Below are 16566 nucleotides of genomic sequence, written 5' to 3'. Positions count from 1 at the left end.
ATGAGTTAATTAATTAATTATGATGATAAGTCGGCAGCATGGTGGCACGGTGGTTAGCGTGGTCGCCTTACAACAAGGAGGTCCAGGGTTTGAGCCCCGGGGTAGTCCAACCTTGGTGGGTCGTCGTCTGTGGGGAGTTTGCATGTTCTCCCCGTGTCTGCGTGGGTTCCCTCCGCAAGCTCCGGTGTCCTCCCACAGTCCAAAGACATCAGGTGAATTGGCCATATTACATTACCCCTAGGAATGAATGGGTGTGTGTGTGTGTGTGTACATACACACAGGGTGTTGTGATGCGTCTAGTGCAGCAGTGTGTAGTTGGAGGGAAGGTGCATGTGTTCTTCCAACCCGCTTGTGTCCTTCCTGCCCTTAGCTTGCTGCCGCTGGCTAGCCTCTGTGGCGAATAGGGCAGCATGCTAGCGTGTAAGCCTTCCCTTGCCAGTACATAGCCTCTCCTTCACCAAGACTCCTGCCAGGCCTCCCCGTGGCCACACATGGTAACTGGGGTCTTGCGGCCCCAGGCTAACTTGGCAGGGGATCTCGGAGCAGCAGTGGGCCCCAGAGATATGGTGTGCAGGCCCACCCTGGTGGACACACCCTGGCACCTATCAGCCACTGCCCCGCTGCCTTGTGGGTGAGTCTGGAAGACATAAGGCTAAGGGAGCTCACCCCAACAGAAAAGCAAGCTGTGGCGGCACGCTTCGAGGCGGTTTCAGAAAAACTGGATTTCCGGCAGCCCCCTGCAGTTGTGTGGAGGTGCCGGTCGTCTAGGGATCCCCCTTGCCATCAGAACCATCTCCTCTACAATCAAGTCATGTGGCGTTGGGAGAAGCGCACCCCCCATGCCACTTTAAAAACCATCTCTGCTGCGGAGGTATCTTCTGCTATCTGAGTCCTCAAAGGACCCACAAATAGAAGAAGATGGTCATCATCGGGCACGATGGACAATCAGCAAGCAAGCAAGTGTGTGTGTGTGTGTGTGTGTGTGTGTGTGGGCCTGTGATGGCCTGGCGGCCTGGCCAGGGTGTCTCCCCGCCTGCCGCCCAATGACTGCTGGGATAGGCTCCAGCATCCCCATGACCCTGAGAGCAGGACAGGCGGTTAAGATAATGGATGGACGATGATAAGTCTGAGGTCATTCTGTTTGGTCCCAAAAATCCATCAGCTATTTGGTTACTAATCTTGGTGGTCTGTCAGGAAGTCTTAAGCAGGCTGCTAGGAATCTTGGGGTAACATTTGATGCTAACCTCAGTTTTGATAATCAAATAAAACATGTTGTTCAGTCATGCTTTCTCCAGCTCAAACTAATCTCCAAAATTAGGTCATTTTTAAAAAGTTGTACGTGCTTTTATCTATTCTCAGCTTGACTATTGTAATGCACTTTATTCTGGTATCAGCGAGGGCGCCCTCCACCATCTGCAGCTGATACGAAACGCTGCTGCTCGGCTCATTACCGGGACAAGGAGGCATGATCATATCACTCCCGTGCTAGCCTCCCTACACTAGCTCCATTATATTTAGAATTGATTTTAAAACTTTACTGCTCACTTTTAAGGCTTTAAATGGTCTTGTTCCTATATACATTAGTGATTTATTGACCTGGTATATGACCCCTCGACCATCAAGATCTGCAGATGGAGCCCTGCTGGTTATTTCCAGGTCTGGGTTTGGTACAAAGGGTGATCGGGGTTTTGCTGTTAGAGCCCCACACTATGGAGCTCTCTTCCTGTTGAATTAAGACAAACCAAGTCTCTAGCTTCTTTTAACTCTCGTCTTAAAACTTTTCTTTCTGTAAGCTTTTACAAATGTTTGATATTTGTTTTTATTTATTCATACCGTTTTTATTTTTACTCTTTATTTTTGCCCTGTCTGGTTTTATTTCTTTGTAAAGCACTTTGTAACATTGTTTTAGAAAAGTACTATATAAATAGTTATTATTACTATTACTATTATTATTATTATTCCAAATCCTCCACGACACGGCCGCCCGTTTATGCAAACATCTATTTCATTTAACACTTCTGGATACTGCTTCATTCAGACCAAGGAAACTCAACTTTAAGCGAGAGAGAGAGAGAGAGAGAGAGAGAGAGAGAGAGAGAGAGAGAGAGAGAGAGAGAGAGAGAGAGAGATAATTGGTTTGGTTCCTACCTTCCTCAGCCTCCTCTTCCTCAGGGGAGGTCCCTTCTCTCCCTCCGTTGCTCCTCTCTGCCTCTCTCTGGAGACTGACCACCTCATACACGGCTTCATCCAGAGATCCCTTCTCTGTGCCCTGCTACACACACACACACACACACACACACACACACACACACACACACACACACACACACACGGGCCACAGCCAGACAAAAATAACCACAACCATGATGTAAAGCCCATCAGGTAAACAGACTGTAGATGAGCCTTGTGACAACAAATTGATTTTACTGCAAAACCTGCTTCACTGATGTGCTTGTAGTGAAAACTGACAGAGATGAACAGTACAGCAGGCCGGCGGATGAGCTGTGTTTCTGCTGTCACACAACTCAGGCACGCCGAGACGATGTCAGACTTGACTTTCAGTGGTGTGTGTCTCTTCTGCTCACCTTCCGTCTTCCAGCTTATAGAACAGATCAATGAGATTATCGATCGGCCCGGCGGAGCCAAGCGGAACGCCGGAGTGCAGCACCGATGCATGGAGAAGACAAAGGGCTCTCTCTTCCATCCACCTCAAAGTGCAACACAAGTGTCCTTGCTAGTTTCACACCAACACAGTTGTTGTTTTCCTGCCCAACGCCCACATTGTTTACATAGTGAATGTACTTGTGCCAGCGGCACGGTGGCGCAGTGGTTAGCGCGGTGGCCTCACAGCAAGAAGGTCCTGGGTTCGAGCCCCGGGGTAGTCTGACCTTGGGGGTCGTCCACTGTGTGGAGTTTACATGTTCTCCCCGTGTCTGTGTGGGTTTCCTCCGGGTGCTCCAGTTTCCTCCCACAGTTCAAAGACATGTAGGTCAGGTGACTCAAAGACATGTAGGTCAGGTGACTCAAAGACATGTAGGTCAGGTGACTCAAAGACACGTAGGTCAGGTGACTCAAAGACATGTAGGTCAGGTGACTCAAAGACATGTAGGTCAGGTGACTCAAAGACATGTAGGTCAGGTGACTCAAAGACACGTAGGTCAGGTGACTCAAAGACACGTAGGTCAGGGGACTCAAAGACACGTAGGTTAGGTGACTCAAAGACGTGTAGGTCAGGTGACTCAAAGACATGTAGGTCAGGTGACTCAAAGACACGTAGGTCAGGTGACTCAAAGACGTGTAGGTTAGGTGACTCAAAGACATGTAGGTCAGGTGACTCAAAGACACGTAGGTCAGGTGACTCAAAGACACGTAGGTCAGGTGACTCAAAGACGTGTAAGTTAGGTGACTCAAAGACACGTAGGTCAGGGGACTCAAAGACACGTAGGTTAGGTGACTCAAAGACACGTAGGTTAGGTGACTCAAAGACGTGTATGTCAGGTGACTCAAAGACGTGTAGGTCAGGTGACTCAAAGACGTGTAGGTCAGGTGACTCAAAGACGTGTATGTCAGGTGACTCAAAGACGTGTAGGTCAGGTGACTCAAAGACACGTAGGTCAGGGGACTCAAAGACACGTAGGTTAGGTGACTCAAAGACGTGTAGGTCAGGTGACTCAAAGACGTGTAGGTCAGGTGACTCAAAGACGTGTAGGTCAGGTGACTCAAAGACGTGTAGGTCAGGTGACTCAAAGACACGTAGGTCAGGTGACTCAAAGACACGTAGGTCAGGTGACTCAAAGACGTGTAGGTTAGGTGACTCAAAGACATGTAGGTCAGGTGACTCAAAGACATGTAGGTCAGGTGACTCAAAGACACGTAGGTCAGGTGACTCAAAGACACGTAGGTCAGGTGACTCAAAGACACGTAGGTCAGGTGACTCAAAGACACGTAGGTCAGGTGACTCAAAGACACGTAGGTTAGGTGACTCAAAGACGTGTAGGTAAGGTGACTCAAAGACGTGTATGTCAGGTGACTCAAAGACGTGTAGGTTAGGTGACTCAAAGACGTGTAGGTTAGGTGACTCAAAGACGTGTAGGTCAGGTGACTCAAAGACACGTAGGTCAGGTGACTCAAAGACACGTAGGTCAGGTGACTCAAAGACGTGTAGGTCAGGTGACTCAAAGACGTGTAGGTTAGGTGACTCAAAGACGTGTAGGTTAGGTGACTCAAAGACGTGTAGGTCAGGTGACTCAAAGACACGTAGGTCAGGTGACTCAAAGACACGTAGGTCAGGTGACTCAAAGACGTGTAGGTTAGGTGACTCAAAGACGTGTAGGTCAGGTGACTCAAAGACGTGTAGGTTAGGTGACTCAAAGACATGTAGGTCAGGTGACTCAAAGACACGTAGGTTAGGTGACTCAAAGACGTGTAGGTCAGGTGACTCAAAGACATGTAGGTCAGGTGACTCAAAGACACGTAGGTCAGGTGACTCAAAGACACGTAGGTCAGGTGACTCAAAGACATGTAGGTCAGGTGACTCAAAGACATGTAGGTCAGGTGACTCAAAGACACGTAGGTCAGGTGACTCAAAGACACGTAGGTCAGGTGACTCAAAGACACGTAGGTTAGGTGACTCAAAGACGTGTAGGTAAGGTGACTCAAAGACGTGTATGTCAGGTGACTCAAAGACGTGTAGGTTAGGTGACTCAAAGACGTGTAGGTTAGGTGACTCAAAGACGTGTAGGTCAGGTGACTCAAAGACACGTAGGTCAGGTGACTCAAAGACACGTAGGTCAGGTGACTCAAAGACGTGTAGGTCAGGTGACTCAAAGACGTGTAGGTTAGGTGACTCAAAGACGTGTAGGTTAGGTGACTCAAAGACGTGTAGGTCAGGTGACTCAAAGACACGTAGGTCAGGTGACTCAAAGACACGTAGGTCAGGTGACTCAAAGACGTGTAGGTTAGGTGACTCAAAGACGTGTAGGTCAGGTGACTCAAAGACGTGTAGGTTAGGTGACTCAAAGACATGTAGGTCAGGTGACTCAAAGACACGTAGGTTAGGTGACTCAAAGACGTGTAGGTCAGGTGACTCAAAGACATGTAGGTCAGGTGACTCAAAGACATGTAGGTCAGGTGACTCAAAGACACGTAGGTCAGGTGACTCAAAGACATGTAGGTCAGGTGATTCAAAGACATGTAGGTCAGGTGACTCAAAGACATGTAGGTCAGGTGACTCAAAGACACGTAGGTCAGGTGACTCAAAGACACGTAGGTCAGGTGACTCAAAGACATGTAGGTCAGGTGACTCAAAGACATGTAGGTCAGGTGACTCAAAGACATGTAGGTCAGGTGAATCGGCCGTACTACATTGTCCCTAGGTGTGTGTGTGTGTGTGTGTGTGTGTGATGGCCTGGCAGCCTGTCCAGGGTGTCTCCCCTCCTGCCACCTAGTCACTGCTGGGATAGGCTCCAGCATCCCCACGACCCTGAGAGCAGGACAAGTGGTTCGGATAATGAATGGATGGGCGTGTAGGTGTTAAAATGAGTTGTGGTCAGCTGCGTTGTTGGTGCATTGCTATCTTGAGGCAGCGGACTTTTTCAACCATTCCTTTTTGTTTTTTAACGACTTTCAAATGTTTAATTGTTCTTTTAGTTTATTTTACTGTTCCTCATTTTAAATCCTTTTTGGGAAGCACTGTCAGCTCTGCTTTTAAGAAAGATTAACAATAATAGTAATAGTCATCATCATCATCATCATCATCATCCTAACAATGTTAGCTGGAGAACACACTGGAGGAGGGAAACATTATCATTGTTGTATAATGTTGTTTCAAAGTTCATTTCTGGGTTTGCAGGTGGAAATCTACCATGCTGTGTTATTTTTTTGGTGACAGACATGGTGCGACTCTTCCACCATGGTGGTCTCTACCATGGGTAAGCAGACTGACACCCTGGGACAGGTCTGACAATGTTCTTCAGCAGCCGGAGCTCAAAGCGTTTCCCGGCATCGTCTCCGAAGGAGCACAAAAAGTTTTATCTTTTAATTAGCTGTGAAGAAGAGAAGCGCTGCAGCTTCTCCCTCCACCGGCCACATAACAGAAGAGGCAATCAGGCAAACCCTTAATTATCCACACATCAACGATGAACAAACACACACACACACACACACACACACACACACACACACACACAGAGCAGGCTGACTGGTTTTCTCTCAAAATAAAACAAGTAAATAAAAAGCTTGCTGTTTTCTCCTTCCACAGCCCAGCAAGGAGGTTCTGCTCTGCAGACGGCTGTCTGATCAGATCTTGATTAGATCAATAAAACTGATCATCTGGTCGCCACTGACCACACAGAACGACCGTGGGCAGTCATTGTGACCATTTCGTGTTTTTCAACGTTTGATAACTTCATGAATAAAAAGATACAGACCTGCCGCTCCCTGAGGGCTCCTAAACCTGCATTACAATGGGTTTTACATCAATCCACAAAAAAATAAATAAATAAATAAAGTTGCGATAAGATTGACCTAAAATGACCATGGGCGGTCAAAATGACCGCGTGTAATTTGTGTGTCATGTCACCTGTGTTGTTATGTCATTTCCTTTGCAACGTTCACTTCTTTTTTTACAGGTCACGTGTTACAGGCCTTGTTACGTGTGTTAGATCAGCAACACGCGTTTCTGTTTAGTTTTCCAGGTAATATTTCCACTTTTTCTATTTTGCTATTCAAGTTCGACCATGTCTCTGCAGTTTGAATTGTTTAAAAACAGTATTACAGTTGTTAACATGTTAATTTTGGTGTCAGTCGTTTCCTAACAGACACACTAACATTTGGTACCAGAGCCTGTGCTGTGTGGAGGTGAGCCCAACTATATCTAGTTGGTGCCGTGCCACCTCCCGCACCAGCTCAGGCTCCTTCCCTGCCAGAGAGGTGACATTCCACGTCCTGAGGACCAATCTGCAATGCCTGGAGTCGGCACGCCCCGGTCCCCGCCTTTCCCTGCTGCCCAGCCTGCACTGCACCCTACCCCAATGCTCATCCCCGTGGGTGGTGGGTCCACCGGGTGGTGGCTCCATGTTGCTTTTTCGGGCTGGGCCCCACTGGGCCCCATGGGCCAAGGCCTGGCCACCAGACACTCACCAGCGAGCTCCCTTCCCAGGTCTGGCTCCAGGAGGGGGCCCCGGTTTCCCTTTTTCCAGGAAAGGTGCTGTTGGAATCACTCTTAGTCTGGCCCCTCCAGCCAAAATAAACCCAACTAAGACATCTATGCATACCAATAAATCCAAAGACTGGCCAAAACTCTGGATGTCTTCATCATGTTATAGGTCCTCTGCCCTCAGCTAAAGGTCCTGGTCATGTCTCTCTGGGTGTATGCTGTCATTAGCAGGCACCTTAACATGGACTGTATGAGGCATCTAAGTTCTTGCAGGATCACTAAGATGGCTAACAGGCAAAGAAGCTCTCAGACCGGCTTTAAAGATACAACACAAATAAATATATTTAGGACTAATGAGTGTGTAGCAGCTATTCTGATGTTGTGATGTAGAAATTAAGGAGAATCCCTGCTGAATAGGCGGCCATGCTGACGGGCTTACCTGTCTGAGCATCAGGTAGAAGGTCTCACTGAAACTCTTCCGGCTGAAGTACCAGAAGCGCTGGTTGGAGGGGTAGACTCGGACCAGGGCCTCCATCAGGAAACGGACTGGCTCCAACACCTCAGTCACCACCAGGTCCACTGCCACTGTCATATACACCTGTTTATCTGGACCACATCACAACACCACCATATGAACCCGTTTATCTGGACCGCAGTAGGATACTGAGGGCTTAGAGTCTACACTGGACGTTTTGTAATCCAACCTGATTTGTAAAGTAATCTCATTTGTAGCGTGTATGTCTCTCAGAGGTGACCCAAAAACCATAACATGAGTTTTTCATTACAGCTAAAGGGGATACAGAAGTGGCTTTTTGTAAATAACTTAAACAATCAGGGGTCTACACAACACATTATGAGGCCCAACATAAACACACCATTTTGCAAGGACAACAGAAGACAAACCCCACATTATTACCATTGTCTCTCTGTTATTTATATTAATGGACCTTATCCCGAGACGTCTGTCATTAAACTCCACAGCCACAAGACACTGCAACACTGCCGAGTAGAGAAGGTCAAGTCGTCCATTTTATCTGTACAGCCCAACATCACAAACTACAAATTCCAGACTGATAAACCACCAGACTTCACTGAAACAGAAGCAGAAGTTTAGACCACGAAGAGCGATGAGTATCAGCGAGACCTGGGTCTGTCTCTGACAGCGAGACTCCAACTTTAAAGACAAACAGCCCCTCACACACCACACAACAGAACAGACTAGGACACATCTGTCAGTCTGGCTCTTCCTTTCAGGATGCGGTGGTTTGTTCACAGGTCTGGATGGTCTGATGTCTAGTTTTGTTTGGTCCACTTCATCATTTTCCATCTGTCTTAGAAGCTTTAAGAGAGAAACGTCCATCCATCCATCATCCATCCATCCATCATCCATCCATCCATCCAAACCGCTTATCCTGCTCTCAGGGTGGTGGGGATGCTGGAGCCTCTCCCAGCAGTCACTGGGCAGCAGGCGGGGAGACACCCTGGACAGGCCGCCAGGCCATCACAGGGCCCACGCCCACCCGCCCGCCCGCCCGCCCGCCCGCCCACCCACCCACCCACACACACACACACATTGTCCCTACCTAGGGACAATGTAGTGCGGCCGGTTAACCTGACCTGCATGTGTTTGAGTCACCTGACCTACATGTCTTTGGACTGTGGGAGGAAACCGGAGCACCCGGAGGAAAACCACACAGACACGGGGAGAACATGCAAACTCCATACAGGGAACGACCCGGGACGACCCCCAAGGTTGGACTACCTCAGGGCTCGAACCCAGGACCTTCTTGCTGTTAGGTGACCGCGCTAACCCCTGCACCACCGTGCTGCCCAGATAGAAACATCAAAGCCTTCATTTCCAAACACACATGGGTTGACTTTACTTGGGTCCTTGCTACCTAATTAATAACAGGGTTACCTGATGTCTCCAGAATGAAGGGTTTCAATCAATCAATCAATCAATCAATAACGAGATTGTCTCAAATGCTTGCATATTCAGGAATAAAATCATAAAGAAGACGATCACAATACACAGGAGGACCTTTCTTCTTTTGTATGCAGAACAACGACTGAGATGCTCGTGTCCTGACAAAAGCACCAGAGCGCCACCTGCTGGTGAAATGTGCAGAAGACCAGTGTGACACTGCAAGGTTCTGAGTCGGGAAACGTTTCACCTCATCAAAGACTCACTGCACGTTTTCCCAAATGGATTTTGTCCCAAGAAATGTACAGAGGGGGCCGTGGTGAGCTGCTTCGTGTTAGTCTGCCTGCATATGCGTCCACATGTACTTTAAACAAGACACTCCTTTTTGTCCCATGAAACGTTTGTCATGTGTTTCCCAAAATTAATTCTGCATCCCAGAATCCATCTGTGCATTTTAAGCATGTGATGTTGCAGTAAAGACTATTCAACTTAATTTAAATAATTTAACGGATTAAAATCAAGCACTGCTTCTGTATTTCATGGACAAACTCAAACGAGGGTTTTTGAGTTGAGGTGGATGGGATAACACTTCTGATGTTTTTACTGATGTGACATTTTTGGTGGGAAAATTGTAAAGAATTAACCCCCTTCTTTTTCTGTATTTTACTGAAATGAAACCGACTGGAATTTTCCCCTCCATTACACTATTCAGTTAACACATGGAAAAGTATTAACATGTCACGGTCTTGTCTTGCACTCTATCTGGGGTAAAATAATGCAAACCTGATAGTAACCAATATAGGAACAGAAGGGCATCCGGGTAGCATGGCGGTCTATTCCATTGCCTACCAACACGGGGATCGCCAGTTTGAATCCCTGTGTTGCCTCCGGCTTGGTCGGGCGTCCTCACAGACACAATTGGCCGTGTCTGCGGGTGGGAAACCGGATGTGGGTATGTGTCCTGGTCACTGCACTAGCGCCTCCTCTGGTCGGTCAGGGTGCCTGTTTAGGGGGGAGGGGGAACTGGGGGGAATAGTGTGATCCTCCCACGCGCCACGTCCCCCTGGTGAAACTCCTCACTGTCAGGTGAAGAGAAGCGGCTGGTGACTCCACATGTATGGGAGGAGGCATGTGGTAGTCTGCAGCCCTCCTCGGATCAGCAGAGGGGATGGAGCAGAGACCGGGACGGCTCGGAAGAGTGGGGTAATTGGCCAAGTACAATTGGGGAGAAAAGGGGGAGGGGCTTATTGTGTAAAGTGGTCTTAACATATTCCTGGGGTTGGACATTGGAAAATGTTGATGTAAGTGGTTGTAAAAATGCTATTCCAGGTAGTATTTATATGAGGCAACGTGTGTGGGATATTTCTGTGTCCAGTGGGGGCAAAAGAGAAACTACATCAAGCCTATCTGCTCACACTGCTGTGGAGGAATTGATGGGAAAGGGGCAGAGCCTCACCTTTGGGCGTGTCCTCGTTCAGCGCCTGGAAGGTGGCCATGTTGGGATTCCAGGTTCCTGTGATTATGTAGGCCTTCCCATCTGAGCTCTTCCCCATTGACTCCTAGAAATTCATTTATAGAACATAAACAACGCTGTGATTGCAACCATTCCCAAATCCTCTGTGAATAGTACACATGTCCACTGTAACTCTAGTTAATGGTCAAGCCCATATCTGCATATGAAACTGGTGGCTGGTTTGAGTCGTTATACCACTGTACTGTTTATACGGGAGGGGGTACCTGCAGTCAGGTGAGACACTGTATTGTCTATAAGGGTGGGGGTATCTGCAGTCAGGTGAAACACTGTATTGTCTATAAGGGTGGGGGTACCTGCAGTCAGGTGAAACACTGTATTGTCTATAAGGGTGGGGGTACCTGCAGTCAGGTGAGACTAAAGAGGTCACTTAATTGAGTGATGAAATGTACCTGTCAGTAATCGTTGTGTCCAGATGAACTGACTCAACCCTCTGATTTTTTTACCTGCATTATTGAACATTCATCAACATCAGCATTAATTATCCATCCAACACTGATCAGGTACAATCAAAGATGGGCAGCAATGTAATGATCAAGGCGCAAAGGGTGATATGAGGTAGTGAGGCTGTGCAAATATCTATGGGTATGAGTGTGTGTGTGTGTGTGTGTGTGTGTGTGTGTGTGTGTGCACTGAAGCGGGGGTGCGTGTGGGTGTTTGGATGTGTGTGCCTGCACGTGTGTTACTGCAGGCAGCGAGGACATAGCGCCAAAAGAACAAAGAAATGGGACTTCCGGTTATGGCGCAGTGCTAAGAGGTCACAACTTTGCAGCTCTGCTGCTGGCAAGTAACTGTTCCTGCAATACCAACCAGAATTTTATTCAAAGACAAGCAACACATCGTATATAAGAGGACTGGGTATTAAAATGTCATGAAAAGAAGAAATAAACGATGCCATGGCCGCCATGGATGACGACCTCGGCGAAGGAGATGGCAAAATATCGGACTCAGGCAAGAATAGCAATCAAGATATCCTGAAAGCCATAATGTCCTTGAAAAGAGGACTCTATAAGAGAATGGTGTGATGCAAGCAATAATTACTGATATAAGCAAGCAGGTACAGGGATGCACAGGGCGCACTGCGCACGCGCAACAACGGATTTCTGGCACTGAAGACAAGGTTAATGGGCTGATACCCAAAGTCAGCACATTGGAAAACAGCAGTAAAACTCCTACTGACAGGGTGGAGGACTTGGAATGCAGAAGCCGACGGAACAACATAAGGCTGGTGGTTACCAGAAACTCTGGGACTGGAACCGCGGGAGGTCTTGGTAATTGAGCAGGCTCATAGAATTGGCTCCTCACCAAACAATGACTCGCACAGGACACGTCCGAGAACAATTATTACGAAGTTCTTGCAGTTTAAAGACAGGGAGCGAGTAATGAAGGCAGCCAGAACCAACAGAAAAGTCCTATACAACAACGAACAAGTCTGTTTTCACCTGGACCTCCCTGCTGGTGTACACAGGATGCAGCGCAGCTATGATGAGGTCTGAAAGAAGTCGAGACAAGGGGATCCATAAGCACACAGTCACCTTTCCGGCGCGGCTCCTGGTGAAACACGCTGAGAGCTTTCCAAACTCCGGCTGAAGTGGACAAGTTTGTCCAGTCTCTTTGAACGATCGAGCGGACCCGACAATGGAGTCCTCTGTCAGGAGAGTGTAGCGGCAATACGTTTACATGATGTGTTAGTCTGACTGAAATCCTACTAAATCGAATTTCTTGAAGTCGGACTAACACACCTAGATAACGCGGTTGGGGATGGATTTACTCTGGCATGTGTACGCTTCAATCAGCCCCGAACTGGCCTAGGCGTTCTGCGCACGATCCATAGTTCCCGCGGCGGTCTTTCACCCAGAAGTTGAACAGCATAGTATCAACAGTATCAACATGGCGAGTGCTAGAGCGAGAACCATGCATTTCTGGACAGACGAGGAGACAAACTTTATGTTGTGTCAGCTAAAATTACCCCACTCTTCCGAGTCGTCCCGGTCGCTGCTCCACCCCCTCTGCCCATCCGGGGAGGGCTGCAGACTACCACATGCCTCCTCCCATACATGTGGAGTCACCAGCCGCTTCTTTTCACCTGACAGTGGAGTTTCGCCAGGGGGCCATAGCACGTGGAACGATCACGCTATTCCCCCCAGTTCCCACTCCCCCTGAACAGGCGCCCCGACTGACCAGAGGACGCGCTAGTGCAATGACAAGGACACATACCCACATCCGGCTTCCCACCCGCAGACACGGCCAACTGTGTCTGTAGGGACGCCCGACCAAGCCGGAGGTAACACGGGGATTCGAACTGGCGATCTCCGTGTTGGTAGGCAATGGAATAGACAGCTACACTACCCAGACACCCCCTTCCGCTTGCTAACTTGTTTGTCACTTGTTTGGTATGTGATGCAATAGGTCAACCGGAAGAAGGTCCAACATATGCCTTAATATGTTCTGTTTTTGTCTCAATGTTTGTTGAATGTTTGTTGTTGTAATATTTCTTCAATAAAAAGACAGTAGGAAAAAAATAGCAACCAGCTGAAAGGGGACATATCGCCACCTACTGTACTGGGGTCGGACATACTTCTGTCAATAAATTGATTCTCCCACGGTTCTTGTATACTGGGACGACAGTAGTCGTGGCCTAATCGAGCTATAACCGTAGCTCGACTCAACTGTGCATGTAAACGCACTGACTGATGATTCTATTTTATATCACTTCCACACAAGGTAATATGATCATCCTTTTTGTTTATCCTTATCCATTGTATAGGACTGGGTTTCATTTTCCTTTCCATTCTCATGGCTAAAATAAATGTTCATCTTTCTTGATGTGGACAGTAGGTTTAATACAGGTTGGAAAAAGGGAAAACGATGACATTTATGCAACCAAGAAATGGACAGTTGAAATGTAATTTGCTTACAAGCGACGTTTAACTCATCACGAACTTTACGTGGCCAACAGCTGTATTATTCGATTCCTTTGATATTTTTTCCATCCATCAGCATGGGTTCCAGGCATGTGAATATCTGTTGGGAGCTCCTTTGACTGTTTTCTCAAAGGAGCTCTTTCATGTGCTCTGTGAAGAAGAGCACATGAACATGGTGCAAACTACTGATAACAGCTGCAGCAGGACCAGAGATCCACTCCCCTCCTGGCACGTGGCAGGACAAACTGAATGAAGAACAGGTCAAGCACGGTGTCATATTGTTCTGTTGGGCTTTCACAAAGCCAAACATGCACACCCGATGCATTCATATGAGGAGGATGTTGTGCTTTTCAAGAGGCTTGGAGTTAATGTCAGGAGTGCATATCATTCACGAGAAGGAGGACCTGCATCATGCAGAGGATCAACAATCAGTCCAGAACTGAGTGAAAAATTGAAGGCAGCCGAATTTTGGGGCGTGCTCTTTGATGGATCAGAAGACACAAGTGGAGCAGGAAATTGTGCACATTGTGTGTGTGTCTCGCAACAGAGAGTTTACCTCAGATTTCCTTGGGTTAATTAATTTGGGTGTGAACCGAGCAGCACAGGACACAGTGAACTGACTGGAGCAGCTCCTCCATACTTGTGGTTTAGGGGCTCAGTGTGTACAGACGGAGCAGCAGTCAACGTTGGAGTTTACAGTGGGGTCGTTCCCAAATTGCATCAGATGGTGGCGATCGAGGATTCCCTTGTGCATATTCTGTGTACTGCCCACACCCTGGAGATCTGTACAGTCAGCTGATCACATGGTACCATACTGTGAGGCATTTAATCGCTCCGTTGTCAAGTTGCTGAGCTTTTATTTACAGAGAGGGGGCACAAAAAGAACAGAACAACTGGAGAAGATTGGTGATGAGAATGGCATTGCCTTTGTGAAGCTAGGAAAGTTTCACCACATCAGATGGTCTGCATGGAGGCAAGAGACCCTGTTGAAAATATGGAGGTTGTTACCTGCCATTCAAATTCCAGTGTCTACAGTGATGACAGTGACCTAAAACATGTCTGCACAGGGGGTTTTCAGTGCTTCCTAAGCAACATGCTGGACCCTGGAAACATGTCACAGTTCACCTCCCTCAGGTTTCATGGTAGCTGCTGGACAGCAGACACTACTGCTGGACAGTGAAGGCAAGTACAGGAAAGAGACTGTTTCAAATGCTGCTGACGACAGGGACAAGGCTGATGTATTGAGAGGTCTAATTCATGAGTTTGAAAGCAGATATGAATCCCTTAAGTCGTGTGATCCATTTTTAATTTTTGATCCTCCAACTTGGCCTCAAGAAATGCAAGACCTCCAAGTTTTGGCAACACAACACTTACCAACATCCTCCAGAAATAGGAGGCCAGCTTGTCCGTTGACAGACGCTCCACTGTAAGAGAATGGATGTGTTTAAAGCAAGCAGCAGAACGTGTGGCAGCCTCCTCTGTGTATGACTTGGTCAACACAGTGAAGATCAGTCATCCAGGTAGTTACTCCAACATTCATAAAGTCCTTCTGTTGTCTCTGACACTGCCCTTGAGCAGTGCTGCATGTGAGAGGGGATTTTCACATCTCAGTATAATAAAAAGCAAGTACAGATCCCGCCTGTCAGACTCTCGCCTCTCATCCCTGATGCACATCCACTTGTCTAAGATGACAACAGAGACTTTTGACCCGAAGCCAGCTGTTGACTTATGGATGCAAACAGCTAATCGCAGACTCAACCAGGGAGAAAGAGGTAGGCCTCCATCCTCATCTGCCATGTTTGAAAGAGAGGAAGACAGTGAGGGGAACAGTCAGGAGGGTCGTGATGATGACAGCTTGTAGGATAACCGTGCTGCGTAAAGACTGAGTACCAAGCAACATCTCCAGGTGCTCCCTTGAGAACCAGACCAAAAAAGTTATGTGCACCCCTGTATATAGTACATATCCATTCATATATGCTACAGTTGGATTTTGCTCACCATATCCAGGAGATGCATGTCACTGTTTCTGACCTTCTGACCTGGACTCAGCAGCATCCCAAAACATCTGGAGCAGAAATAGGAAGCAGGAAGCAGAAAAGAAACAGGAAGCTGATCAACAACAGCACATAAGTCATAATTCCCCATTAACATCTTTATAAGTCAATCCAGATGGACGAAAACCAGATATGCTTTCATTTCTAATTTATGGCCTGAACAGTCTCTCTTAACTATAAAGTTTTATGATGAAACAGAACACAAGGTTCGAATGTGTGGCTCAAGGCCACAGCAATCCAACTCTTATGGAGTTTCCACATATAATTGTCTTCCCAATTCCAACAGAGGGTTAATTACATTATATTAGGCTCATTTTTACACAGTGTCCATGTTAGTTAGAAGCAGTGGTTGAGAACATCCACTGAAAATAATATTGGGGTGGACAGTCAGTTTTTCCCAGATAACAACAGGAAGATGAGGCCAGTGAGGAGACCAAGTCCTTCCTGTCTTCTGGGCTGCTCTAATATGAAGGGATCGGACAGGGAAGTTACTGAATGACTGTTTCTCTCCTGACAAACTGTTTTCACTTTGCTCCGTTTGCTCTGAAGGTGTCTCACCGAAACAATTTCTCTAATCATTTGTCTAGATAGTGCACCGAAAGAGCAGAAACGCTGTCATCGAGACGGCAGGTAATTTAAAACTATCTGGACCGCTGCCTGCAATCGATAATGTCACAGTATATTAGCATCAAGTTTTCTTCATCTGTCCCGGTTGTCTAATGATGGAATGACCTTCATGTTCTTCTCAGTAGAGCAAAGTACAAGAGGTAAACCACACTCATATAGCAAGACCTCCGCCTCATCAAGCTCATGGAGGCCTGAAGAAATTCAAGCAAGTCAGTTAGAAAATGACAAAGACACAGTGGACAGTCATCATACTTCACACCAATTTGACATTAGAAACAAAATTAGTTCTTCAACTCCAGCTACTCCTGCAGATCCTGTCTGCCCAAATTCATATCTATATAATGAGTCAC

The 16566-nt window shown here is 47.3% G+C and overlaps 1 protein-coding gene across 4 annotated transcripts in view; it reads right to left on the bottom strand.

Annotated features, from left to right (window-relative positions):
* Positions 1–16566, bottom strand: part of rabgap1l (RAB GTPase activating protein 1-like) — a 249462-nt gene that overhangs the window by 201978 nt on the left and 30918 nt on the right. For 2 of the 4 annotated variants that reach the window (XM_056275886.1, XM_056275888.1), the window contains exons 8-11: positions 15534–15600; positions 10537–10639; positions 7596–7762; positions 2149–2272 (exon numbers count right to left, since the gene is read on the bottom strand). In XM_056275886.1, the coding sequence (XP_056131861.1) occupies positions 2149–2272; positions 7596–7762; positions 10537–10639; positions 15534–15600 (461 nt within the window). The remainder of the gene's footprint in view (positions 1–2148; positions 2273–7595; positions 7763–10536; positions 10640–15533; positions 15601–16566) is intronic. The other 2 variants (XM_056275887.1, XM_056275889.1) reach the window with 1 other exon arrangement.

This window comes from Lampris incognitus, chromosome 3 (genome assembly GCF_029633865.1).
Source record: "Lampris incognitus isolate fLamInc1 chromosome 3, fLamInc1.hap2, whole genome shotgun sequence".
In the NCBI taxonomy this organism is placed as follows: domain Eukaryota; kingdom Metazoa; phylum Chordata; class Actinopteri; order Lampriformes; family Lampridae; genus Lampris; species Lampris incognitus.
The sequence above is the reverse complement of the archived record's forward strand: the minus strand, read 5'-3'. Positions and strand labels throughout refer to the sequence as shown.